A 27,844-nucleotide genomic window follows, 5' to 3' on the forward strand; every position below is an offset into this window, starting at 1 on the left:
GCGGCAGTGAGGAAGCAGCTGAATCCACCGTCGCCCCCACTTCACCACCTGTTATGGAATTGAGTGACGATGAGCCCGATGACCCCCGCCCTGTCGCTGAGGAGAGGTACGGTACAGTAAAGTGAAATTCTTATCTCTTTTTTTTAATAGCTTTTCTTGCCATGTTTATTGTTTGTAAAAATGCACAGCACAGTACAGTTCAGTACAAGTACTGTACATAGGAAGTGGAGGTGCAGTTATTCACAAAACATTTGTGTTTGTTGTCGGCAGTAGTGACGGTGCGGAGGGAGAGAGTTGGGAGGAGTGGTGAGGTGACCTTGGACGCAGGAGCAGGGACGAGTGGAGATGCCAGCCAGTATATCTCGGGTGTATTAATTGTTTTTATAGCTATTTTTGCATTTTAATATTAAATACTGTACATTACGTTTCAACAAAACTACCATTTATTTCTGAGAACATAGAAATGTAATATTTTTGCTGAAATGATGTACGTATTACAGTGGAAAGTGGGATAAAATTGTGACGCAAGCAATGACTCTCTCTCTTTCTTTCATTCAAATGATGTTGCCGTAATCGCTTTTCGAATGGTTTTCAGTTGTGGGATTATAAGGCTAATGATACGATAGAATATTATTGTAATACAGTACAAGTACAGTACAACAGTTTTTTAACTGAAAACCATTCGAAAAGCGATTACGGTAAAATCTTTTGAACAACGAAAGAAAGCGAAAGTCAATGTTTTCATAATTTTATCCCACTTTCCACTGTACAGTAATATGTACGTCATTTCAACCAAAACATTACATTTCCATATTTATTTCTGAGAATATATTCATTCGGTCACAGTTAAGGTAAAATATACTTGTGATGTAATATTTTAATGAAAATACGGTGTCGTAGTTTTCTTTTGTATCAAACTTAATTAACAAAGATTCATGTTTCAAATGTAATGAACAAAAATTTATGTACAGTATCTATAAATAAACTTTAACAAATGAATACTTTGTTTTACATCGTCCTGTGTATACCATACCATGCATTTGGCTACTTTGGGCTAGCTATGATGACGCAAGAGATCTGCCCTGGCGACTGTACCGACACTCACAGCTGGTGGTGCGTTGGTGCGTCGTTTCCATTGTTTACTGGTAGTTACTGGTAAATATTTTTCAACCTAACGAAACTATTACCCTTTTAGAGGTTGACCCCCAATTTTTTGCAAAATAATTTGGTCTTAAAAACTCGAACTACATACAGGTATATACGGTAAATAAGGACATGGGGGGCCAGGGTTTTTAGGGGGGGGGCAGCAAAAGTACACAGATTTTTAACATTCACGGGTATCTCTGTTACCTAACCCCCACGTATGTTAAGGGCCGACTGTACATTATGCTTCCAAAATCTTCCCAGGCGGTAGTACCATTCTATCATTATTAGAGGAAATTTGGGCAAAAAAAGAAGTGGGGAAAATGATCAGGGATGTATCTCCATTTATAACAGGGTTTTATGGAAAATTAATGTCCTCCTATCATATATCCGCTTGACATACAAGTTTTCAGGAAAACTGATTCCCAGCAATGAAAAAGGTACATCACGTTTCACAAAGCATTTCATGTCTGAACAACTCTAACTACAAGAAGAAAAATTATCAAGATTTTCTACAATATACCAGTACAGTACTACATAAGATCAATTTATTATTTATTATAACCTAATATATTAGCCTCAGGTCACTTCACAAGACAGAGACTGGATACATTCAAAAAAATAATAATTATATAAAAACACAATACAATACAGTACTGTATAGGTAATTTAATACAAAAAAAAGGTTTATTTACTAACTAAACACAAACAAGAAACATACAGGTACAGTTTTCTAGTACACTATGGATATGTAAAGAGAACTGTACAAAGACGATGCAAAATGCCAAAAAAAAAAAAGAATTAACACAATATTGTGCAGGTATCCCACAATTTACAAGTCAATTTTTTGTATATCAGATCACATTTTCCCATAGACTCCCATTACAAAAGCCAAGATACATTCCTATGAAAAAAATGCTTCCCAGATTTTAAAAATGTTTTAGCTATGAGAAAAAGTGCGAGATTTTGAATGTTTTTCGGTAAAGTGTCCTAAAATTAATCTTACTTCATTGCATAGTATGATATCACAATCCCCAAGTTGAGAGAAAACCCTACAATGAGGTAGTATGGTAGTAAAGGAAACATGAAACGAGACTTTTTCAAGGGAAAAATTCTCAGCAGGAATAAAGCTCCATCTCCTCATGGTGTTTCCTTCTCAACCATACTACTTTCTGTCCACTATGAATAACGTTCACCCGACAATAACTTACATATGTCATTGGCCAATAACTGCAGCTTTTACAAATCACCATCATGGTTTCAATCAAGCACAGCTTGCTTCGTTGATGATGTCACATATACTGTATTTTGCAGCGCAGAAGACACTGCATAGTGGAAGACCACCCTGATTTGGGAAATGTAATTCTAGGAAAAAACTTTTTATACTTACTAACAGACACCAGTGAAACTGTTGCTTGATATACAGCCCTTTTCACACAAGTACACACACCTATTTGAATATCATCACTTAGAACTGCTTATCAGTCATCATTTTCATCATTTTTTAATAAAAAATCTGTATAAGGTGAAATCTCTAATACAGCACTCATTTTATACAACTGGTCACCTCAGCATCTAGCAGGCTGTAGTGTTTACATTCTTTCTCTTCATTTTGTTGGTATGACAACGACGAGAAATATTTTTCATCAGCAGAAGGTAAGCAAATGTAAACATGTATATCAACATCTAAAGAAAAAAAAATGTGAATGAACAAAATTCTAGACACTCAAGTGAGAAGAAACAAAAATTCCTGCACTTTGAGACCAGCAGACAACCCTTCGCAATTCCTCAATACAGGTAGATGGCGCTGCCGCACCACTGCCATTAGTAAACAAACCACACAGCAGCAAGGGTTGTGTAGCTGCAGCCATTTATTTTTTACCTACTAAGTAAATAATCGTATTTTTTGCAGATATAAACAATCTTAGTTAAATCAATTGTTTTATAGTACAGTGGTCCCTCGGTTAACGAGCACAATTCGTTCCAGAAGGTTGCTCGTTAACCGAAAAATTCGTTTACCGAAAATTGCCTAAAGTCAACAAAAAAGGTAGTAAAGTACACTTAGAGGTGTGTATGTAGAAGGCTCCTGGATGATGATGATGATGGGAATTAGAATGGGGGTGGAGGAGAAGGGAGAAAAGAAGGCTTTGGGGTGGAAGAGAAGTCACCCCATGGTGCCATTTCACCCATAAAATTTTAGTTCACTTGGTGTAATTCAAGATTATTTTCTTTAAATCAACACTGCACTGCATTATATATTGTCAATATGTAAAATATATTTCAAAATTTCCAATAATTTGACTGGAAACACATAAAAAAAGCGTTTATGTTGAAGAGAGTCTGAAGCAAGATGTTACCTCCACTGAAAAGACACAGCGACTGATGCCTGTATGGTGTGTTGACAGGCTGTTTGGCGTGCAAAAAACTAGCTTCCTATACTTCAATTATGTTCAATAATTGTTAAAATGACTACAAAATTTATTATACAACTTTTAAAATTATTGAATAGTACAAACTTCTTGATATTTACTAAAATAGTAAGGAATTTAAGCCCTAGAACCGATTACTGTATTGGCGGACTAATACTACAGCTGGTGGACCACCAAATGCAAGCGAAAACATGTGGAGGGGGGCTCGTAGGGAATTCGTTAATCGAGGGATTGCTCGTTAACCGAAGTTAAGAATCTTATGAAAGGTAATTCGTTAACCGAAGCGCTCGTTAACCGAGGGATCACTGTATAGAGAATACAGCTCCTCCCTGACTTACGACGGGGTTAGGGACCCAAATCCAAGTCGTAAGTCGAAAATGCTTAAAAAATACAGTATTACCCCGCTTTACGCATTTTTTTTTTACGCGTTTCCACATTTACGTGGTACCCTGCCAGGCCCGGGATGCTAACTTTATGCAGTGCGTGTACTCATTTATACGGAGAGCGGCTGGCGGTCATCTTGCGCCGCGCCATTTTTGGAATCAAACCTCCCGCCGTCTCTCCCGCCATGTTGGGTAAGCAGCGCGAGTAGGTTGCGCAGTGCATGTCTTTGTTGCGTTATCCATGACATCACATGACGTATCGGACTGTGATTGGGCCAAGCATCCTTATCTCCCTCCCCCGCTAGCTGTGATTGGTTTAATGTAATATGACGTGCCCCGCCGCGGGAGCGTTCAAGCCCGTTGACCTACCCGCGTCAGTCACACCCCTCCCGGCTACACAGTGTATATCGGTATCTATTGTGCCATAAGAATGGCTTCCACCGAACCACCACCACCACCACAAAGAAACCTTGCATTACCTGGACCCAGCCACCCTAAGCCAAAGAAGATACGACGTGCCCTAAGCTATGAAATTAAATACAAGATCATCCAAGAATTGGAGAAAGGAACAAGACAGGTTGATCTCGCGCGCCAGCATGGTGTTAACGAATCTACGATCCGGACGATCAAGAAGGATGCAGCCAAGATAAAAGAGCACATGAACATCACAAAGTCTACAGGTGCTTCTATGATCAAGTATTGCCACAACCAGGTGCTTCTCAAGACGGAAAAATTACTTGTGAGCTACTTGATTCATCAGGCAAGAAGGAACATGGCGGTGGACACGCGCTCAGTTAAGGAGTACGCACGTGAACTGTATGCTGCAGTGTCACGCAAGATGGGAATTGCAGAGCCCAAACCCTTCAATTCTTCCTCTGGGTGGTTGCAGAGGTTTAAGAAGAGGAACAAGATCACCATCATTAACATTGGTGGTGAAGAAGCTAGTGCTGACCGTGTTGCGGCTAGGGATTTTCCTCCGTTTTTACGTGAGATTATGGAGGAAGGACAGTACACTGACGACCAGGTGTTTGACATGGACGAATCTGGTCTTTTTTGGAAAAAGCTACCTTCCAAGACCTTCGTTGTCAAGACTGCCAGCAAGTGTCGGGGCCGGAAGTTGCAGAAGGAGCGCATCACCGTCCTGTTTACCACCAATGCCTCCGGTACCTGTAAGCTCAAGTTATCAGTGATCCACACAGCACGTAAGCCGCACGCCTACAAGAGCATGGACATGACCAAGCTAAATGTCCACTGGCTGACCACACGTAAGGCGTGGATGTTCTCTACTCTGTCCCTCACCTGGTTTGATGACTGTTTCGTTCCCAACGTGAAGAAATTCTGTGAGCAACAGAATGTTCCATTCAAGATTTTGTTGCTGCTTGACAACGCACCAGGACACTCGCCCCTACTATTGGATCGTCACCCCAACGTAAAAGTGGTCTTCCTTACTCCCAACAATACATCATTAATACAGCCCATGGACCAAGAATTAATATGCAATGTGAAAGCTGCATTCTGTGCAAAGAAGTATAAGCTCCTGAACGACTATACCAACACCAAAGATGAGTTGCGTAACCTGGGTGACACCAATAGCAAGATAGCAAGAGCAAAGAGGACGAGGAACAACAGTTGGCAGAGCAAGAAGTACTTGTGAAACACTTTTGGAGAAAATTCAACGTCAAGAAAGCTGTGGACTTCTTGGTGGAGGCATGGGATCAGCTGTCTGTAGCAACGGTTCATCACGCATGGAGACATGTGTTGCAAGGTATTCCAGGTGGGAGGCAGAGTCAATCTGTGACTGGTGAGGTTCAGACTGTTGCAGTAACAGTGGATCTTGCCAGAGAAGCTGCGTAGAGTGTTACAACTAAAGGCTTCTCGAAGACCACCAACGACGACATTATAGAGGTGATAAGGGATCCTGATGTGACTGCATGTGGTGCGTCATCCCAAGAAGAACGCAGGTTATTGCATAGTAATGTAAGGGGTGCCATTGAGTGTGTTGAGAAACTGAAGCTCCTCCTTTCCGACGACCCTGACGATAACAGGTATGAAGTCTTCACTACCCAGCTGTTGCAGACTATGGAGCCCTACATCAAGGTGTATCACGACAACATCAACACTTGCCGTCAACAAAGCATTACCGAGTTCTTTGCCCGCAACCCACCACAGCCAGCCCAAGCCAGTGATAGTGACAGAGACAGTGATGGCGACTTTGAGGGATTTGTCAGGGAGGCACTGATAAGTGTGGATGACAGTGATGATGACTCACCTGAGGGCCAGTAGCCTGCCCTCTGCCTCAGAACCAGCCTCCATTCCCGTACGGTGACCCATCTCTTCTACTAACACCATCTGTGAGGTAATTACTACACCACGTGAGGTCCCTCATAACACCATCTGTGAGAGAATTACTACACCATGTGGTCCCTCATAACACCATCTGTGAGGGAATTACTACACCATGTCAGGTCCCTCATAACACCATCTGAGGGAACTACTACACCACATGAGGTCCCTCCTAACACCATCTGGGAGAGAGTTAATACACTACATGTTTGCTGTTCAACACCTACATTAATGTTGAATGTTCACTGTATGCTCCTTTACCTTTCTCTAATGAAGGCTTTTGTTAAACCACCAATGTATGTAATAAATCATTTAAGTCCAATGTATATTTCAGCCTTCGGGCTGCAGAACTTTTTCAAAAAAACGTTAATTATTATTATTATTATTAAGTGTTAAACCTAACCTTGATTTTTTCTAACCTAACCTACAGTATATTATTCTCTTATTGGTAGTTTTCTTCTATATTATGTGTGTGCATACCATCATAAAGTTAAGATGTTATTTTTACTAAAACGTACGTATTGTGTCGGGAAAAAGTGGAGTTTGGGGGTCGGCCCGGTCTCTATTTCAATTAATCCCATATGTTATGTTGTTCACTTTACGCGTTTCTCGCTTTACGCGGGCCTCCGTGGGTTCAATTGACCGCGTAAAGCGAGGGTTCACTGTACATAGAAAATCTAAAATGGGTGTGACTTTTTCTTCTCAGCACCACAAAACTCTCACTTTTAAGCTTGCCAGCCATTTAAAAATGAATTACAATGAAAATTTTGTCAGTACACAGCGCAATCAGTGACGTTGGGACTCAAAAATACGTAATTTGACAAAATTTTGGTACAACTAAGGCGGTCGTATGTCCAGATGGTTGTAAGTCGAGTAGGTCGTAAGTCGGGGAGGAGCTGTACTTGTAATTGCTAAGTAATGAGGTAACAGTCTTTGTAAGGGGCTGATTTCAGTTGACCCTAAGAAAACCTACGCTACAACCCATCAACTAGCGTCGTGGAAGACGCATGGTAATTTTCAAGGTATATTTTTGTTATAAAAAGTGCGTCTTCTACGCCGCAAAATACGGTAAACAGTGCGGCTTTCTACACACTTCTTTATTTTGCCATGGCTGCACTAATGTCACCAGCAGTTTTAGAAATCCACAAGATTAAGCTAAACAGTATACAGTAAGTCCTCGCTTAACGTCGTGGCTCCGTTCCTGAAAACCGCAACGTTAAGCGGATCAATTTTCCCCATAAGAAATAGATAAAATACAGGAGTTACATTCCCCAGCCTCCCTTTGCCCCATAAAATACATTACATGGGCGGAGGCAGTGGAGCGAGTGTGTGGCAGGCAGTGAAGAGGAGAAGGGTGGCGAGTCACTGAGACCCGGCGGGTGGGTTCCTCCTCCTGCTCAAAACAGTTAAAAACCTCCATTTTCGTAGCAAAACTAATGGTCTTACATTGCCTCTTCACAACATTAGTACTGTATCAGTAGCACTTGATGGGCACTTGGAAGCCATTTCAAATGGTTAGAGTACAGTATTAAGAGCAAAAACACTTAAACACCCATGAACGCTGTGGAAGCCTAACAAAGACTGGCGACGCTTGGGGAAGCTGTGACGCTCTGTGAGTGAGAGCATAGCGCGCCAAGCTGAGAGAGGGTGATCCGCGATACAAAGTAGTCCGTGACAAAGTTATACTGAATCGGCGGAACGTTATCCGAATCATGGGTATCTAAAGAATTGCAACGTTATAATTAAACAATGTTATCGAGAGCAATGTTAAACGAGGACTTACTGTACTGTACTGTATACAGTCCATTAAAGTCATACCTATATAATTAAGCTGTCCTCAGTTCAGTACAAAATTACTATGTGAGATCACATCTGAAAACTCCTCTCTGTAATAATGCATTTCGCAGTTTAGGCGGTGGAACCCAAGGACTATAAATAGTAAGGGGAGACCTCTGTAACGTCATAAACTTTAGCTCCATCCCACTCAATGACATCACGTTAACAATGCACATCACCTGGCGAGGTGGGATCACTCACAGATGGTGCCGTCTTTGCTTTAGTTGACGTTTGATAATTTTAATTTTTTTAGAATACGGTACTCATAAGGCTAAGGCTTTTCTGTGGCCAGGTATAACAAAATAAATGCCATATATTTTCATGGTCCTCAAAAAAAAAAAAGTGAAAGAGCAACAACAACAAAAAACTAACAAAATATTACAATGAGACACTTGGTTGGGGGGGCGGGGTGCTGGGCATTTCGCTGATGACAAATGAATCAAATCAATTTTTTAGCTTATTAGCAATGCAGAGATTTTCCTTTTGCCAGGTATGGCAAGGAGAGTGTCTGAGAGTACTGTACACTGGACAACTGGATATTGCCTTACAATGTATACTTAAGAAAATACTGTCGAGCAAGTTTCTCTAGGTGTTAAGTATCACAACCATTGTCGGTGAATTAAGTGATGTAACAATGGTTTTTCTTATATTTTGGACAATATTATTGTTTTCTTTTGTCAGACATGGCAAGAACAATGTCTCACAGTCTTCTGGATGACCCGATATTGACTGACATGGTAGAATTAAGAAACTACAAGAATCTTCCCTCGCGTCTTGAAGCAAGCACAGTATTGACACCTGAAACCCACATACCAATGTACAGTAGTTACCTTTCATTTTTTCAAGATTATTAAATATGTTCAGAGTTCTTTTTGGCCACATACTCGTATAGCAAGATGAATGTCTCACCTTCCTGTAGATACCTGGATATTGACGGACATTCCAGAACTATGGAGATACAAAAGAAATATGAACTCTTCAAATGATTTCTTGGCTAGCTAGTAGTATGAATCACACATGACATATTTCCTGATTTTATATAGCAAGGACAAGAATGATTGAATATTGATAATACACTAGCACATACCTGCAACTGATTTTGACATTGAAAGTTGAAAAGGTTAGTACAGCCCATGGATACTGTAGATATATGAGACGAATATGGCTGTAATATGTAACTGTACTATTTACCATTATTGATTCAGGTCTCTGTATTATATGTTTTATAATCATACTCCCTTTTGTCACCGAGTGTTAATTCATGCTTTGGGCACATGCGCGCTGTACGCGCATGCACAGAGAGATACCCAGAGAGATTCCAAGACAGGACGCTGTTTACCCTTGTCTCAACTCCTTTGTGTTTGTACCAGGAATAGAACTTATGGACTTGACATCAGAGTGTTTCCTTTACCCCTGAGTGCAAGGACCACCTGAGCATCATACATGGCGCAGTGTTTAGCTGGGACATCACGTTATTCAGAATTGGAGTGGACACAGAATCTCTCTCGGAGCCGCCATCTTGTCAACTCCTCTTGTCGGGTGGATCTTGGCGCGTACCTCAACACGATATTCCTGGATTTACAGTGCAGTGTTGTGAAGTGCTTTTTCAGTGTTGTGTGTGCCCTTTAGTGTCTTTAAAGTGTTTCCCCGTGTTCCTGCACTTTTTACAAAAGAGGGGAGCCTTTTTAAGAGCTATGGGAGAGCTCAACTTTTGACATCCATCCCCGTTCATGTCTCGACCAGCACTGAGTGTCTGAGCCAGCAAGGGGAGTTGCTGTAACCGCCAGCCCGCTAGCCAGCCTGCCCCGAGTACACGCACGAACGAACGCACACACACACACACAGACGCTCGCAGATATCTTCCATTTAAAGACGATTGCTCTTCTGCTCACTTATTAATTACAGTACTTGTGAGAGAAATAAACCAGGCCATATGGAAGATCAGGAATTTATTGGGTTTTCTTCAGATACCCAACAAGCCCTACTTCAGACGGATGTCGGTGCAGTAAGTGGACTCCAAGTGGATCGGGAAGTGGATCAAGCGGCCCCACCCACCCTTAGCCCCCACTACACACGTCCGCAATCTGCCACAGGTGTCGACTTCCTTCATTTAATTCAGTTTTTGGAAGATAACCGACGACAAGACGACATCAGGAGGCGACAGGAAGACGATGAACGAAGGCGTGAAGAGAATCACAGACGTCAACACGAAAATGCCAGATTCAGTGCCATTATCGAGTTGTTGGCACCTGTTAACCTTCAAGCAGCTACTACACCTGCTTCTTCGTCCACAGGTGCACCTGCAGGGCCCTCTTCTACTTCTTTGCCCCCCCCCACAGAAAGCACTCGCTCAGAGTCCACCGCCACTCCAAGCTGATGCCTCGTTCCAGGTATTCCGTGAATGGGGTCGGAGGTGGGACGACTATTCGATGATGGTCGATTTATCAAGGTTGCCTAGGGAGAAACAGCTGATCCAGATGAGGATGTGTCTCACCCTAGAGACGCAACGTATCCTGGAGCACACCCTGCAAATTCCCCACGACACAGACAAGAGTGTGAAGGACGTCTTGGATGCTCTACAAACGCATATCAAGGGCCTCCGCAACGAAGCTCTCCGTAGGAGAGAACTTCTCAGTTGTAAGCAGCTGGAGGGTGAGTCGTTTGCCGATTTTTACGTACGACTCAGACGCATCGCTGAGGAGGTTGACGTTTGTCCTGGGAACTCGTTGACTTGTGAGGAAACACAGCTGAAGATGATTATCCTCATGGGGGTGCGGGACGAAGAGCTAATTCAGAAGCTTATCTCCCTCGACACTGCCTCTTCTCTACAGGATGTTGTCACCACCTGCCGCTCTTACGAAGCCACCAGAAGTGCGACTTCTGCCATTCGTGCTCCATCTAACCAGCTGTGTGCCATCTCCGCATATAAGAAGAACAAAGGACGTGACCGGACTTCAGCTTCACATCCGACTTCAGCTTCACATCCGACTTCAGCTTCGCATCAATCTTCAGCATCACTTCAGACTTCGACGCCAGGTCATTCCTGCCAGTATTGTGCTCGTCGGCATGGTTCTGAATGCCCTGCCGCTGACAGCACCTGCAATAACTGTGGTCGTCGTGGTCATTGGGCTAGGACACTGAAGTGCCCTGCCAACAACGATTAGTGCCGCTCCTGTAGCTGCATTGGACACTATGACAAATGCTGTCAGTCAAAGAAGAAGAATGATACTACTTGCAAGTCTCAGGCGGCGAAGAACAAGCGCTGTCGTCACGTGGGATCCTCTTCTTCCCCTGTCAGCAAGACACCTCAGCCCATCTGTGTTCACCTGTCATACGGCGACGTTACATCCCGTATCCAGATGCTTCCTGACACAGGTGCGGACGTCACAGTCATTGGCACAAGATACCTCGACATTCTGCGGATCCCTAGGAGCAGCTTGCAACCACCGTCAACTTCTACAACGCTCACCGCAGACGGTTCTACAATGGCACCTGCTCTGGGTACATTTCAGGCTACCCTCACCCTAGGTAAGCAGTCATGTTCTGCCAGGATTCAGGTCCACAAAGGTGTTCAGATGCCACTACTGTCTTATGGCCACTGTCAAGAGTTGGCCATAATATCTTCAGACTTCCCTAAGCCAATTCTGGAAATAAAACATGTCAACAGGTGCAAGGAGCTGCCCCTCCCACCAAATACGTCACCTTCTGCAGCCAGGGAGTTCTTCCTACTGCAATTCAAGGACGTGCTGGTTTCCAAGGAGGACCTCAAGACGGCTCCACTCAAGCCAATGGCTGGCTACCCAATGAGAATTCACCTGAAGGATGACGCAGTACCTTTCGCCATCCACACACCGAGACAGATACCCTTCGCTTTCCAGAGCCAAGTTAAGAAGGAACTCAACTCTATGGTAGCCCAGGGGATCATTAAACCTGCTGGTGACGACCCCTCGGATTGGTGTCACCCCATGGTAACAGTCGCCAAGAACATTACTGGAGTTCGTATCACCGTCGACCTCACCAAGCTGAATAGTCAAGTTTCCCGCCCGACCCACCCTTCACCGACACCCTTCGCCGCTATACGCAGTGTGGACCCGAAGGCAAGGTACTTTACTACAGCAGATGCCTTATGGGTACTGGCAGATGGAACTTGCGGAAGAAGATCAGCACCTCACAACGTTCATCACACCGTACGGCCGATTTCAGCACTGCAGAGGACCTATGGGTTTCGCGGCTACTGGCGATGCTTTCTGCCTCCGTGGTGACATGGCCCTTCAGGGTGTGGCGAACTGTGTCAAGGTCATCGACGACGTGCTCCTATATGACGAGGATTACTCCACGCATCTTTAGCGTATTCACCAGATGCTCACCAGGTGCCGCAAGTACGGGATCACCCTCAACAAGGACAAGTTTGTGGTCGCCGCACCTAGTGTGAACTTCTGTGGGTACACCCTCTCAGGCAAGGGCATCTCGGCTGATCCTGGAAAGGTCAGCGCAATCCGGGACTTCCCAACTCCTGCCAACCTGACCGACCTCCGCTCGTTCATGGGCCTGGTAAACCAGTTGGCTGAGTTCACCCGCAACATCGCCGCTGCAGCACAGCCTCTACGCCCCCTCATGATCCCCAAGAGAACATTCACCTGGACAGCTGACCATGATGAGGCATTCCGTCGCGTCAAGATAGCTCTCCTTAGCCCACCTGTTCTCGCTTCCTTCGACCCGGCCCTGCCAGTTGTCCTCCAGACTGATGCCTCTCTCCTCTACGGGATTGGATACGCTCTGCTACAGGACTATGGCAATGGACGCCTTCGTCTGGTTCAGTGTGGCTCTCGGTTTCTCACTGACGCCGAGACTCACTACGCCACCATCGAACTGGAGCTGTTAGCCACCATCTGGGCCATGTCCAAATGTAGGTTGTATCTGATTGGCCTACAACACTTCAACCTCATGACGGATCATCGGCCACTCATCCCGATCCTGAACCACTACTCCTTGGATGCGGTCGAGAATCCCCGTCTCCAACGCCTTAAGGAGAAGATCTCGCCCTACCTCTTCACAGCTGTGTGGCGTGCTGGCAAGCTGCACTGCATCCCTGATGCTTTGTCACGAGCCCCAGTCAGCCACCCCACACCAGAGGACGAGATCGCATGTGCTGATGCTGCTGCACACCTCAGGACCGTAGTGACCGTGAACGCCGTCATCTCAGAAGAGTCTCCACCGCAGGACGCCGACAGGACTCTTCAGGAACTCCGAGCCGCGGCAAGAGCGGACCCTTCGTACATCCGTCTACTGAACTGCTTGACCTCGGGATTTCCCTCCAACCGGTACGACTTACACAGCCCTTTACTCCCATACTGGAAGATGCGGGACGACCTCTATGCTGATGGCGACCTCGTCTTGTATGGAGCAAGAGTTGTGGTTCCTGCCGCCCTCCGCCGCCGCACCCTAGCCCACCTGCACGACAGCCACAGGGGTGTGGAAGCTACGAAGCGCCGGGCGAGACAAGCTGTTTTTTGGCCAGGCATTGACTCCGACATCGCTAGTTCCGTTCAAGTCTGCGAGCCATGCCAGGTGCTGCAGCCTAGTCAGCTGCAGGAACCCCTCATGAACAACGACAACCCTACGAGGCCCTTTGAGTCCGTCTCTGCGGATTTCTTCGTTGTGGCGGGAAAGTCCTTTCTCGTCATCGCCGACCGGCTCTCAGGGTGGCCTGTTGTCGTTCCCTGCGGAGGCAACACTACTGCCTCTCATACAGTACGTATGTTCTGTCGCTACTTCCGGGAAGTGGGTGTCCCTCTCCGCCTGAGGACTGACGGTGGGCCCCAGTTCACCAGCAACGACTTCCGGGACTGCATGGAGCGATGGGGAGTTCATCATGTGGTGTCCTCGCCACATTATCCCCAGTCCAATGGACATGCCGAGGCTGCCGTAAAGTCCGTCAAGCATCTCATCCTCAAGACGGCACCCTCAGGCAACATTGACTGTGAGAAGTTTGACCGGGGTTTATTGGAATTGCGGAATACCCCAACTTCACAGGTCGCTCCCCAGCACAGATGTTATACGGCCACCCACTACGGTCATGTGTCCCTGCCCATCCTGAGTCCTTCTCGAGGGAGTGGCAGGCCAAGACCGAGGACTGCGATCGTCGTGCAGCCGCCCGTGCTGACCAGGTAAAGGCACAGTACGATCAGCACGCCTGACCCCTTCCCAGGTTGAGTATCGGGCAAACAGTTCGGGTTCAAGACCCGACGTCTCACTGCTGGGACAAGGTCGGGGTTGTCATGGGCTGCAGCAAGACCAGGGATTACGAGGTCCGTCTCCCTAGTGGTCGGGTATGGTGGCAGAATCGCCGTTCCTTCGTTCAGTACTGTCCCCCAGTGGTGAACCCCTCCCCCACATCCCTGTGAACCCTTGCTTGGACGAGAAAAGTAAGTCCTCATTCAGTGACCCCCCAGTTTTCCCACGTCACTCTCAAAGGCTCCTGGAAAAAGAGTCCGCTCGAGATTGCACTACGACCGTGAGGGGGTCGGGAGGTGTAGATATATGAGACGAATATGGCTGTAATATGTAACTGTACTATTTACCATTATTGATTCAGGTCTCTGTATTATATGTTTTATAATCATACTCCCTTTTGTCACCAAGTGTTAGTTCAGGTTTTGGGCACATGCGTGCTGTACGCGCATGCGCAGAGAGATACCCAGAGAGATTCCAAGACAGGACGCTGTTTACCCTTGTCTCAACTCCTTTGTGTTTGTACCAGGAATAGAACTTACGGACTTGACATCAGAGTGTTTCCTTTACCCCTGAGTGCAAGGACCACCTGAGTATCATACAGATACAGTGATGTATTTTTTCTTGGTGACACTTTTAACTGTACTTTCTTTACTCTGTACTGTACTCAAGTCTGTAATCACTTTCTTTGAAGTGGAGAGAACACACAAACATACACGGGCAAATTTGATGTTTATTTTATCAGAGTGCTAGCAGGCATTTACCCATTTATCAAAAGCTTCCTTATCTCTGGGAAATCTGTAATACTTGATGTGTATTCTGCTTTGGGATTTGAGCTTTGCTGATGCACCCATATATTGCACAACTACAGTAACCACAATTGTTGATACACTGGTCTTAGGAGCAGACGCGGGCACATGCCGACCTCACTGAGTGAGGATGTGTCCCCTGGCTCTCTGGAGCAGCCAAGGTCATCACATCGACTTATAGCTAATTTAAGGCAGTTCAGTACTTTTACGGAAAGACAGTGCGTATTTTCAAGGCGTCAGCGACTGTGAGTGCTAGAGATGTGAATATGTGCGTCCAAGTGTCGCGATACCGTTGCACCGACCTGTTCCGGCTGAAGTCTGGTGCTGGCTATCCTCCACCCCACACCATCACTCTACTAAAGGAGCTGAGAATCTTCCACAACCGCAGCTGCAGACGGGGTCGCCGCATTCCCAGACGAATCCCTATCATCACACCGAGCAAGCATAAGAAAGTCAAGCCAGTGCCTGAAAGACAGTGTGCTCGCTATGAAGTGCTGCGACTATGGTACAGCCTACCATCCCTATTGCTGTCCAATGTTAACATCTTTATGCAACAAGGTGGAGGAGGTCAGTGTCACAGTGAAGTCAGTTGGTATTGTGGCGATAACAGAGGCGTGGCAAATTGTTCCTGAGATCTGTGTGCCTTAGAAAACTACGAGTTATTTCACCATCTAAGAAAGAACAGGCGAGGTGGTGGTGTGGTGCTTTACTGCCGCATTGACCTTAAACCATCACACCTAGGTGTTAATGTACCTGAGGATGTAGAAGCTTTGTGGGTTAAGGTCACTCCCACCTCCGCCAGCTTGACTCCCTCATTGCTTGTGTGGCTCATCACCCCCGCACTCACCTACCGCCAATATACTGGTTACTCATATAGTAATAGACACTGCTAACTCCCTGAGATCCAGATTTCCATGTGCTAAGCTAGTGATATGCGGTGACTTTAATGAGTTACACATCAGCAACATCACCCAACACTTCCACCTTGTACAGATAGTTGACTTTCCTACACATGGGAATTTCACCCTGGATCTCATCATAACTGATCTCGGCAACCACTACCCCCCCTGTCTCTTCTGTGGTCACCTACACCTACCATCTAACGACAGCCAGTTGTCACCAGGACTTACCGACCTACCCCTGACTCTGCCATGCGGCGTATCAGACAATGGGTGACCCGGTATCCCTCGACAGAAGTGATCACGGTAGACGATGTGCAGAACAAGTGGGATAATTACCTGGACACTATCACCAAAGCCTACCACCACTTCTTTCCAGCCAAGACACTGAGGATCCACCCTGATGATGTCCCGTGGATTACACCCCGTATCAAAAGACTAATTGAGCAGCACAACAAGGCATACTACACCAACAACCGCCAGTACAGAAGTCTACGTAACCAGGTCATCAGGGAAATCAAGTCAGCCAAGAAGTCAATATCCCAGGAAAGTGCACGGCCTCAAGGAGGTCGGCAATGGTCAGTGGTAATCTAAGGTAAAAGATCTCTGTGGTCTTAACCGTCAGTCTCCCACATTTCCTTTTATCTCTCATTTACCTAAGGAGGAGGCAGCTGAGACAATTAATAAGCACTTTGCTACCATATGTCATACCCTACCCAGTCTTGACCTCACCCTCCCCCTCCTTCCCCCTCCCAGTGTTCAACCATTTGAAATTGCCAACAAACTCCTGAAATTTAAATCCAAATGCTCTACAACCCCAGTTGACCTCCCAATGAATGGAAAACTGCATTTGTCACCCCTCACCCCTATCCCCAAGGTCCTCATCCCTTAGTCCCCTAGTGACCTCAGGCCAGTTGCCATTACCCCCATACCCTGTCTACTCTATGAAGACTTTGTTTTTGAATGGGCATTTGCTAGTATTTATCAGTCAATTGATCCACAGCCATTTGGCAATATGAGGGCCTCCTCTACATCACACTGCTTAGTTAGCTTCCTGGATTTTCTGCAAAAAAATCTGGAGAAATGTAAGACATCACTGGCCGTTGCCCTTGTTGACTTCAGGAAGGCTTTTGACCTTGTTGATCACTGCACTATTATCAACAAGACCATTGCACTAGGGCTGCCCACCAACCTGGTCTCATGGCTCACTAATTTCCTGAGTGAGCGTCGTCAGGCAGTGAGGTACCAGGGTTCTGTCTCCACATTCCAACACCTCACCTGAAGTGTTCCCCAGGGGACCAAGATGGGACCACTGTGCTTCCTAATCCTGATCAATGACTCTCTATTGGACACTCCTCACAGGTGGAAGTACATGGATGACTGCACTGTAGGGGTTACAGTGGACAACACCTCACCAGACTGCTCATCGCTACAAGGCACCCTGGACAGGCTACAGGCATGGACTACGGAGAACAAGGTCACCATCAATCACACCAAAACCGTAGTCATGCACTTCAATATGCCACCACTCCAGTGCAAGCTCCAGCAGTTACAGCGGGTGCCCATCCTCTCCAGTTAGTGCAGTCTGCCAAACTCCTGGCTGTAACTATACAGTAGACCACAAACTGGACTGGAAGGCCCATGTAAACAACACAATCAAGGCAGCCTCGTACCGACTCTACATGCTACAACGACTCAGGTCACTTGGGGCACCCATGCCAGAGCTGAGGACTATCTACAACGCATTTATTCTCCCCAAATTATCGTATGTGTCACGAGCCTGGCCGTCTTCTCTCAATTCTACCCAACAACGTCAGCTTGAGAAGGTACAGAAGAGGGCCTGCAGAATCATGCTCGGCGCAGACTACTCGGGCTACAACAACGCTCTCTCCACCCTGGAAATGCCATCCCTCAGTGACCTCCACCACCAAGCACTAGCAGGGTTTGGTGGTGGACTACTGCACCATCCTCGCCATCGCCACTTACTACCACCAGTAGTCCTCCATCCACCTCGAGCAGTCTGCCACTACAACAAAATTCAGCCCATAAGAGCCCGTACTGATAGATATAGAACAGCACCATCCCATCTATTGTTAAAATAATAAACAGCTCCTGATTTATGTACTGTACAGCCCTGTAAATGTATTGAATGTATATTATTTTGTCTAAATCACATGTAAGTTTGTATATTTTCAGCTACAGGCTGCAACTCTATTAATAAACCGTTTATTATTAGTATTTATTATTAGATGATGTGTTTACAACAGTAACATCACTGAGCTGTGCATTGTGTGTAAAAACAAGTGCTTGGTGAACTATCCTTACTAGTATTTTATCCTTGGTGGAATCTTCTGAAGAAATGATTTTAAGCTTCATTTTTTATACAATACAGCTATTTTGGGGTTATCTGTGTATGACACACAACCAGCAGAAACTGGAAACTTCCAAAAAGCAGTGAGAAGCTGTGTGCAGACAGATAAGCATGTCCTCTACTTGTTGGTCACTCTAGTTTTTGGTAAAATTCTTCACACAGATCAGATTTTCTCCAAAAGTAATTACACACCTATAACATTAAAGACTGCATACAAAAGTATGGAAAAAAAAAATAGGCATCCACATGCCCCCTACAGCCCTCCCCATGCTCACACGACCCCCACAGACCTCCTCACACCCTCGAAATACCTCCCCACACTCATGAAGTTTTAAAACTTACATTCCATCATATGATGTATTCATATTATGTACTGTATGTCGCAGTTCTCGGGGACAACTTATTTTGCAACAAATTTAATTAAAATTAGATCACATTACTATATAAACAAGAAATTAATAATCAATCAAAATAGGTTAATATGCTGTACCATACTATGCTACACTGGACTCCAAAGTAAAAAGTAAAAATGCTTACCACAAAAGCACCCTGGATACCAGCATGAATAGTTTCCACGTAGATGTAATCGACTAGGCAATTATTCACCTCCAAGGGCCTCATTGGCCGCAGCGGGTCTAGGTTTGTTAAGTTGGTTGTATATACTGCCTGACATCCAATGCCATTAACCTGCAAATAACTCACATGAAATAACTCATATTAAAAAACAAGAACTTTCCCTCCCCATGGTGTGTAACTACAGTAATACCCCGATTTACGCGGTTTCGCTTTACGTGATTCTACATTTACGCGGTACCTCGCCAGAACCGGAATTTCATTTTACGCGGTGCATCTACTCATATACGCGGGTGAAGTATAATTTTTTTATTTAGCTCATAAAATTCATACAAATTACCCGGCCAGAATATAATTTACATTGCTAGAATTCTTACAATATGATGATCATTATGAATATAAACATCATGGATTTTGCATTAGACATACAAATTTTAGATCTAATGCAATAATTTGGTTTACACAAAGCAAATATTTTATCCTTTGGGCAAAATATATGAAGTTTACATTCAAAATATTCCCTGACCTGCAAGGAATCCAGAAATGTCAATTTTATTATACTAAAATGTAAATATACTGTTTTCTTCCAAACATTTCTCTGGTAGGGAGGGAGGGACCCAGCGAGCGTGGAAAGAGGGCCGGAGGTGAAGTATATTTTTTTTATTTAGTGAAGATATTTGTTTTAGCTCATAAAATTCATACAAATTACTCGGCCATAATATAATTTACACTGCTGGAATTCTTACAATATGATGATCATTTTGAATATAAACATGATGGACTTTGCATTAGACATATAAATTTTAGATCTAATGTAATAATTTGGTTTACACAAAGCAAATATTTTATCTTTTGTGCAAAATATATGAAATTTACATTCAAAATATTCCCTGGCCTGCAAGGAATCCAGAAATGTCAATTATATTATCCTAACTTTAGTCTGGGGTATTATTTATTACTATACCTTAAAATCTAGTGTTTTCACCCAAACATTTCTCAGAGAGGGAGGAGCCAGTGAGGGTGGGAAGGGGGGAGTTGAGTCCATTATTTGAATGGACATTAACCTGGCAACTGTATTTCTCTTAAATATTAATTGTGTGTGCATACCATCATAAAATTAAGATGTTATTTTTACTACAATATAGGCATTGTGTCGGAAAAAGTGGAGTTTGGGGGTCGGGCCAGTCTCTATTGGAATTAATCCCATATGTTCTGTTATTCCATTTACGGGGGTTTTGTTTTACGCGGTACCCCGTGGGTTCAATTGACTGCGTAAATCGTAAATCGGGGTATCACTGTACTGATATTAAAAAAATATCTGAGAAAATTTATTACCTATAGATAATAACAATATTGTAATGATTGTTTATCAGACCACAGCTTACAGCCCAGAGAATTACAGCACATATAACAGTAAGTAGATGCCCTCGTGGTAACCCACATAAGTTGACACACCCTACAGTCCCAGGAGAGCTGACGGCCACTAAGTACTTGAGTTAACTGTGTGATATAACCGTGTTAATGAAACCACACCCAGCCAAGACATACTTGGGCAGTAATAATTAGGAAGCTTTACTGACCTGCGACATGACCACGCACCTGGGCAAACACAGTTGTCCAGATCAAAACCAGTTTAGTGTTAATTGGGAGAGGTCATCTGCCGGCTCTCCTCCAATATAAAGACCCTGCAGCTCCTTCCACGGGTCATTCTCATTCATTTATTCAGATCACTTTCACGGAGTCACACTCGTCACTAGCCGGGGTCGGGAGGGAGACTTCCCTCCCCACACCGCGTCTCCAGCTAGAAGAGCCTCCCATAGGAGACATAGTCCAGCAGCACCCGCTAGGCCTCCCTTAAGTCACACGTGAGTCTTTGTCAGAGCTATCCATAGGGTGAGTTACTTTCGGTGGGAAGTGTATCCATTTTATGTTTGTGTTCTAGTAACTTCGATATAATGTTCTATTAAGTGTCTGTGTCACTGATGAATAATAAATAGCTGTACTTAGAATTGGGTGGTTTAGAAGATTTTCCCTAAGAATGTATAATATATACAGATAAATAACTAACCGGCCACGCTACCAAACTTCCTCACTTTAGCCTACGACTAAATATTCTATCTATACTGCCTACCTCTAAATCCCCCCATTACAATAGTTACCAATGTACTACTGTATATTATCTGACCAACTAAAACAGTGACTGACCTCCCACCATGATGCACTCCCAGTTCCAAAGTTGAGCCAATCTTTGCTGTTATCGAGAATACCCACGTTCAGGTAGAAGCATATGACAAACACGTTCCATCCCATCCATACCAGCTGCCATACCAGGTACTGTGGAAAAAACAAAGCATCACAGGTGTTGTGGGTAAAACAAGGTATCACGGGTGTTGTGGGCAAAACAAGGAATTACGGGTGTGGCTAAAACAAGGAATCACTGGTGTTGTGGGTAAAATGAGGAATTACGGGTGTGGCTAAAACAAGGTATCACTGGTGTTGTGGGTAAAACAAGGTATCACTGGCGTTGTGGGTAAAACAAAGCATCACTGGTGTTGTGGGTAAAACAAGGTATCACTAGTGTTGTGGGTAAAACAAGGCATCACTAGTGTTGTGGCTAAAACAAGGAATCACTGGTTTTGTGGGTAAAATGTGGAATTACGGGTGTGGCTAAAACAAGGTATCACTGGTGTTGTGGGTAAAACAAGGCATCACTGGTGTTGTGGGTAAAACAAGGCATCACTAGTGTTGTGGGTAAAACAAGGTATCACTAGTGTTGTGGGTAAAACAAGGTATCACTGGTGTTGGGGTAAAATGAGGAATTAGGGGTGTGGCTAAAACAAGGCATCACTGGTGTTGTGGGTAAAACAAGGTATCACTAGTGTTGTGGGTAAAACAAGGCATCACTGGTGTTGTGGGTAAAACAAGGTATCACTAGTGTTGTGGGTAAAACAAGGCATCACTGGTGTTGTGGGTAAAACAAGGCATCACTAGTGTTGTGGGTAAAACAAGGCATCACTGGTGTTGTGGGTAAAACAAGGTATCACTAGTGTTGTGGGTAAAACAAGGTATCACTGGTGTTGTGGGTAAAACAAGGTATCACTAGTGTTGTGGGTAAAACAAGGTATCACTAGTGTTGTGGGTAAAACAAGGCATCACTGGTGTTGTGGGTAAAACAAGGTATCACTGGTGTTGTGGGTAAAACAAGGTATCACTGGTGGTGTGAATGCTAGCACCAGAAAATGCGTGTGAATGTTATGTAACCACGTTATTTCAATACAATGACTATGTTTTGTACTGTTAAGTTAATGGTTGGGATAATACTTACTATGACTATATATTTTGTTTTGTACTGTTAAGTTAATGGTTGGGATAATACTTACTATGACTATATATTTTGTTTTGTACTGTTAAGTTAATGGTTGGGATAATACTTACTATGACTATATATTTTGTTTTGTACTGTTAAGTTAATGGTTGGGATAATACTTACTATGACTATATATTTTGTTTTGTACTGTTAAGTTAATGGTTGGGATAATACTTACTATGACTATATATTTTGTTTTGTACTGTTAAGTTAATGGTTGGGATAATACTTACTATGACTATATATTTTGTTTTGTACTGTTAAGTTAATGGTTGGGATAATACTTACTATGACTATATATTTTGTTTTGTACTGTTAAGTTAATGGTTGGGATAATACTTACTATGACTATATATTTTGTTTTGTGCTGTTAAGTTAATGGTTGGGATAATACTTACTATGACTATGTATTTTGTTTTGTACTGGTAAGCGCCAAAGAAACCGAATATCACGAAGATGAAGTTGAAGAAGTTGGCGATGATGGGGAGCCACATGTAGCCCAAGAAGTCGAACACCTGTCGCTCCGCCGTCGAGATCTACAACAAAAACAGTTAATGAGCACATTTACCAAACATATAGTGTATTTGCTGTTTACAATAATAAATTTATACAATATTTTATCTTTCTAACACTTCATTAACAACCTATCTTTACTTACTGAACAAATTTCATATTACGAAGGGACCAGCAATATTCGCTCCCCAGAAAACCGAATAAAAGAGGGCGAACAGGGGGAGACGCAACCGCAAAGTAACGGCACCAACTTTCCTGACTTTGAAATCTCTACTGCAGTAAGTCCTCGCTTTATGTCAGGGTTGCATTCATAAAAATGCGACGTTATACGAAACAACGTTAAGCAGATCAATTTTCCCCATAAGACATTGATAAAATACGGGAGTTATATTCCTGAGCCTCCCTTTGCCCCATGAAATACATTACATATACAGAAAATCATTGCCAGTTCTATAGAAAATAGTGCATGCATATACAACTAAAACACCTCCCCGACTGACGACCTACTCGACTTACGTCCACCCGCACTTACGACCTGCCTCAGTCGTACCAAAATTTGGTCAAATTACGTATTTTCGAGTCCCAAAGTCAGTACTGTACAGACAAAGTTTTCATCTGTAATTCACTTTAAAATGGCTGGCAAGCTTAAAAGTGAGTGTTTTGTGGTGCATTTAGCATTTCCAACTTACGACCATTTCGACTTACATGTCGGTCCCTAACCCCGTCGTAAGTCGGGGAGCAGCTGTACTGTATTGTATTGGTACTCATCGATGGGTGGAGGTGGTAAAGTGAGTGTGTGGTGGGTAGTGAAGCGGAGGAGGCGGATGGCGGGAAGGGATGGAGTATGGCAGGAGCGGTGGAGGAGGGTGGTGAGTTACTGAGACTCTGCACCGAGCCGAGACAGCTTAGCTCGGCCAAACAAGAGAGGGTGGTGCGCCATAGAAAGTAGTCTGTGACGACACAAAACGACGTTAAACGAATTTTTGGTCTCTAAAGTTTAGCGACGTATTTCCAAAACAACATTAAGCGGGACGACGTTAAGCGCGGACTTACTGTACTATACATTCTTACTGTAACTTCTAGACGAGTATTTCGCTATTATAGTGGTTAAGAAAGTATCCGATAACTTTAATTGCTTCTCAGAATGGTACATCCCAAAACATACCAAAATCCCGACATACAATTTTGAGTCGACTCATACTCTTGGTCAATATTTAGAAGTTGCCATATATGACTCAATATTCAGTTGCCTGGTGGAAACTTCTAAATATTGACCATACTCTTTCCCTATTGTCTTTATTACATTTGTTTCTATACCTTTACTCAAACCTACATTCAAGTTATATACCAGAAAGCAAAAGGAAATGTGGAAGAATAGTTAATATAAGCCAAATAAAGTGAGATGATTTTTTTTTACTTATTTTGAGTAAACGCAGAAACCACAAGGGAATTTACGGTAAGAAATCAATGGAATAAAAATACACATTGGTTAAATTTGTGCAGTGTAGCTATAGAAAGGGTAGTGCATTACAGGCTAAGGTGCTAACCTTTATTAACAAGCTAATAATACCTGACAGGAAAAACACTGGCATAAAGTGAGAACTATTGTCACAGCAACGTAAATGTACAGTACCTTTCAATATATAAGAACAGTATCTATACTGTAATGAGCAAATAACATGTGCCTCTAATTTACTGGTCGGTGGTTTTGTTTGGTTAAATTAGACCAGGGGTGTCAAACATGCGGCCCGTGGGCCACATGCGGGCCGCGGCCCATTCGCTGCTCCAGCCTTACCTTGAGGAGCTAAAACTATATTGTGAGTGTATCCCTCAGCTGAATAAAATAGTCTGCTGTTTCCTAGAACAAAATACTCAATCAACATCACCAATGAAAGAACAATAAGACTAGAGATAGTTTTAACGGTTAATTGTGGTTGTAAGCGTGCCACTGTATGAGTTGTGAGACAGCCGACTGACTACTGTTCACGTATACACTCCGTACAGTACAGGTATTAGACATGAAAACTCTGACGCGGCAGGCTCTCGCTTGGCCAGTCATTCAAGTACTAGTCCTGCATAGTCGCTCGAGGCAGTTGGAACGTTGCAAATATCCAAAGCAGCAGTGATCATTGTTTTTTCTTTTAAGCCCATAATTATGTTTTCAAAGAAAAGAACAGTTAATGAAGAGCGTCGGGTGGTACAGGATAAGTGGAAAATCTTATACTTTTTTGTTGAAATGAATGGAAAACCAACATGTTTGATTTGTAATCAACAAGTTGCTGTGGCCAAAGAATACAACGTTCAAAGGCCTTATGAAACTAACCATGCTATGAAGTACAATAAATATAGTGGAAAGTTACGTGAAGACAAAGTTAAGGAGTTGGAGCAGTCATTGAAAAAGCAGCGGTCAATATTTAAGAGTTTTCATCAAGTCAGTGATGCTGCAGTTAAGGCAAGTTACAGGATTGCCCATGAAATAGCTGTGTCATCGAAGCCATTTTCTGAAGGGAACTATATAAAGAAATATACGTTGATGGCTTCAGAAGATATTTGCCCGGAAAAACGTCAAGCATTTGCAAACATAAGCCTCTCAAGAAATACAGTTGCAGAAAGAATTGGTGAATTATCAGAGAATATTAACAGTCAACTCAAAGACAAAGTTAAGTCCTTTACTGCATTTTCAGTTACAATTGATGAAAGTACCGATGTAAGTGATGTAGCACAACTTGCAGTTTTTATACGTGGTGTGGATGAAAATATGCAGGTAACAGAAGAATTTGTGAAACTGGTACCAGTGAAAGGAACAACAACAGGTGAGGACATCTTTGTGGGTTTGGTGGGGGCACTGGATAAATTAGGTGTTGACTGGGCACAAACTGTGAGTCTGGCTACAGATGGAGCACCGCAAATGATGGGTAGAAAAGCTGACGTGGCAACAAAATTAAAGGAAAAACTAAGAGCTGTGAACCCGAACCATCAAATTTATAATGTGCATTGTATTATACATAAAGAAGTGTTGTGTAGTAAAACATTAAAGATGGATAAAGTCATGGATGTTGTTATAAAGACAGTGAACTTCATACACGCGCAAGGTCTGAACCACAGACAGTTCAACTGCTTATTGGAGGAAAATGAGAACACACACGGACTGCCATATCACACTGATGTTCGCTGGTTAAGACGGGGAGTCGTACTGAAGCGATTTTATGAATTGCGCAGTGAAATACAGATGTTTATGGAACAGAAAGGAAGGGATTTGCATGAACTGAAAGATAATGAATGGGTTCAAGATCTAACTTTCATGGTGGATATTACAGAACACTTATATTACGTGAACACAAAGATGCAAGGACGCAATAAATTGGTGACAGAGTTTTATGACTGCATTCGTGCCTTTGAGATGAAACTTCAGCTTTTTGAACGGCAACTATGAGGGCGTAATCTTTCTCACTTTCCAACCTTGAAGTCCCTGCAAGGCACACCTGAGTTTCATGCTGATATCAACACAAAAAAGTACTGCATCAAGATTTCCAAATTAATGAATGAGTTCCATGAAAGATTTGATGACTTTAAAAAGACTTGAGACGGATTTTTTCATTTTTTGGGACCCATTCTCTGTTGGTGTTAATGAGGTACCAGAACATCTTCAGTTAGATTTAATTGAGCTCCAGTGTGATTCTGTGTTGAGAAACAAGTTTTCGAGTGTTGATGTTGGCACATTTTATCAATATTTTGGACCAAATTATCCCAGGATTAAATGTTTTGCCTTAAACATTATGTCAATGTTCGGAAGTACATATGTCTGTGAACAACTCTTTTCTGTGATGAACTCGAACAAGTCTCGGCTTCGGTCTCAACTTACTGATGCTCACCTTAATTCAATACTGAAGGTTGCTACAGCTCAGTCGTTAGTGCCAAACTTTGATGCACTGGTCCATACCAAGAGGTGCCAATTATCAGGAAGCAGCAGTAGCAAACAATAAGATTGATCAAGGTAAGAAAACACTTGATTTGTTTGTTTTTTTATAAGGGTTTCGCACGAGCGCAGACTAAATCCACCTTTCTTATTTTGTAGTACTACTCACCTAAGAGGTGATGGCGAAGTGCTCATAATTATGTTACTTGGCCCGCATGCTGTGTACTCATATTAAATCTGGCCCGCCTTGGCAATTGAGTTTGACACCCATGAATTAGACCTTCAGGCTATTGTCCTAAAGATTCGGAATATTACAGAGCTTAAAACACTTGAGAATGCTTGTTTCGATGTATTATTGGTATGTTGATTTCTCTCACCACAGGAGTTATACCGAGAATAAGAGACAGCCATATGACAGGTGACATCTGAAAACTTTCAGAATGCAACCTGACAAACTCGTAAACATGTTACAAAAACAAAAACCCACGATTTATAATGAGCTGTGTTGACTTTGTTTGACATTCATTGCACAAAAAAAATATATAGTGTACAGTAATACCCCGCTTTACGCGGTTCTGGTTTACGCGTTTCTACATTTACGCGGTACCCTGCCAGAACCGGAATTCACACTTTACGCGGTGCATCTACTCATATACGCGGGTGAAGTATAATTTTTTTATTTAGCTCATAAAATTCATACAAATTACCCGGCCAGAATATAATTTACATTGCTGGAATTCTTACAATATGATGATCACTTTGAATGTAAACATCATGGATTTTGCATTAGACATACAAATTTTAGATCTAATGCAAGAATTTTGTTTACACAGAGCAAATATGATATCTTTTATGCAAAATATATGACGTGTATATTCAAAATATTCCTGGTCTTGCAAGGAATCCAGCAATGTCAATTATATTATCCTAACTTTAGTCTGAAGTATTATTTATTACTAAAAATGTAAATAAACTGTTTTAACCCAAACATATCTCTGGTAGGGAGGGAAGGTGGGGGGTGGGGGGTAGGG

The 27,844-nt window shown here is 43.2% G+C and overlaps 2 protein-coding genes across 2 annotated transcripts in view; one reads left to right on the forward strand and one right to left on the reverse strand.

The window, feature by feature from the left end:
* LOC121870760 (sodium/potassium-transporting ATPase subunit beta-1-interacting protein-like) overlaps positions 1-23,592 on the reverse strand; it is a 43,291-nt gene extending 19,699 nt beyond the window's left edge. Inside the window, exons 1-4 of the mRNA XM_042372707.1 lie at positions 23,587-23,592; positions 22,783-22,920; positions 21,223-21,351; positions 18,982-19,131 (exon numbers count right to left, since the gene is read on the reverse strand). Of these exons, the coding sequence (XP_042228641.1) occupies positions 18,982-19,131; positions 21,223-21,351; positions 22,783-22,920; positions 23,587-23,592 (423 nt within the window). The remainder of the gene's footprint in view (positions 1-18,981; positions 19,132-21,222; positions 21,352-22,782; positions 22,921-23,586) is intronic.
* Positions 23,593-25,133: 1,541 nt separating this feature from the next.
* On the forward strand, positions 25,134-26,330 carry LOC121870769 (general transcription factor II-I repeat domain-containing protein 2-like). The gene has a single exon (XM_042372720.1). The coding sequence runs from the start codon at positions 25,134-25,136 to the stop codon at positions 26,328-26,330; it is 1,197 nt and encodes a 398-aa protein (XP_042228654.1).
* The last annotated feature ends 1,514 nt before the right edge of the window (positions 26,331-27,844 follow it).

This window comes from Homarus americanus, unplaced genomic scaffold (assembly GCF_018991925.1).
Source record: "Homarus americanus isolate GMGI-L3 unplaced genomic scaffold, GMGI_Hamer_2.0 scaffold32583, whole genome shotgun sequence".
NCBI classification, from domain to species: Eukaryota; Metazoa; Arthropoda; class Malacostraca; order Decapoda; family Nephropidae; genus Homarus; species Homarus americanus.

Bases quoted from the DNA above. Each gene is read 5' to 3' on its own strand.
- LOC121870769 (XM_042372720.1), top strand. From the start codon at position 25,134: ATGAATGGAAAACCAACATGTTTGATTTGTAATCAACAAGTTGCTGTG.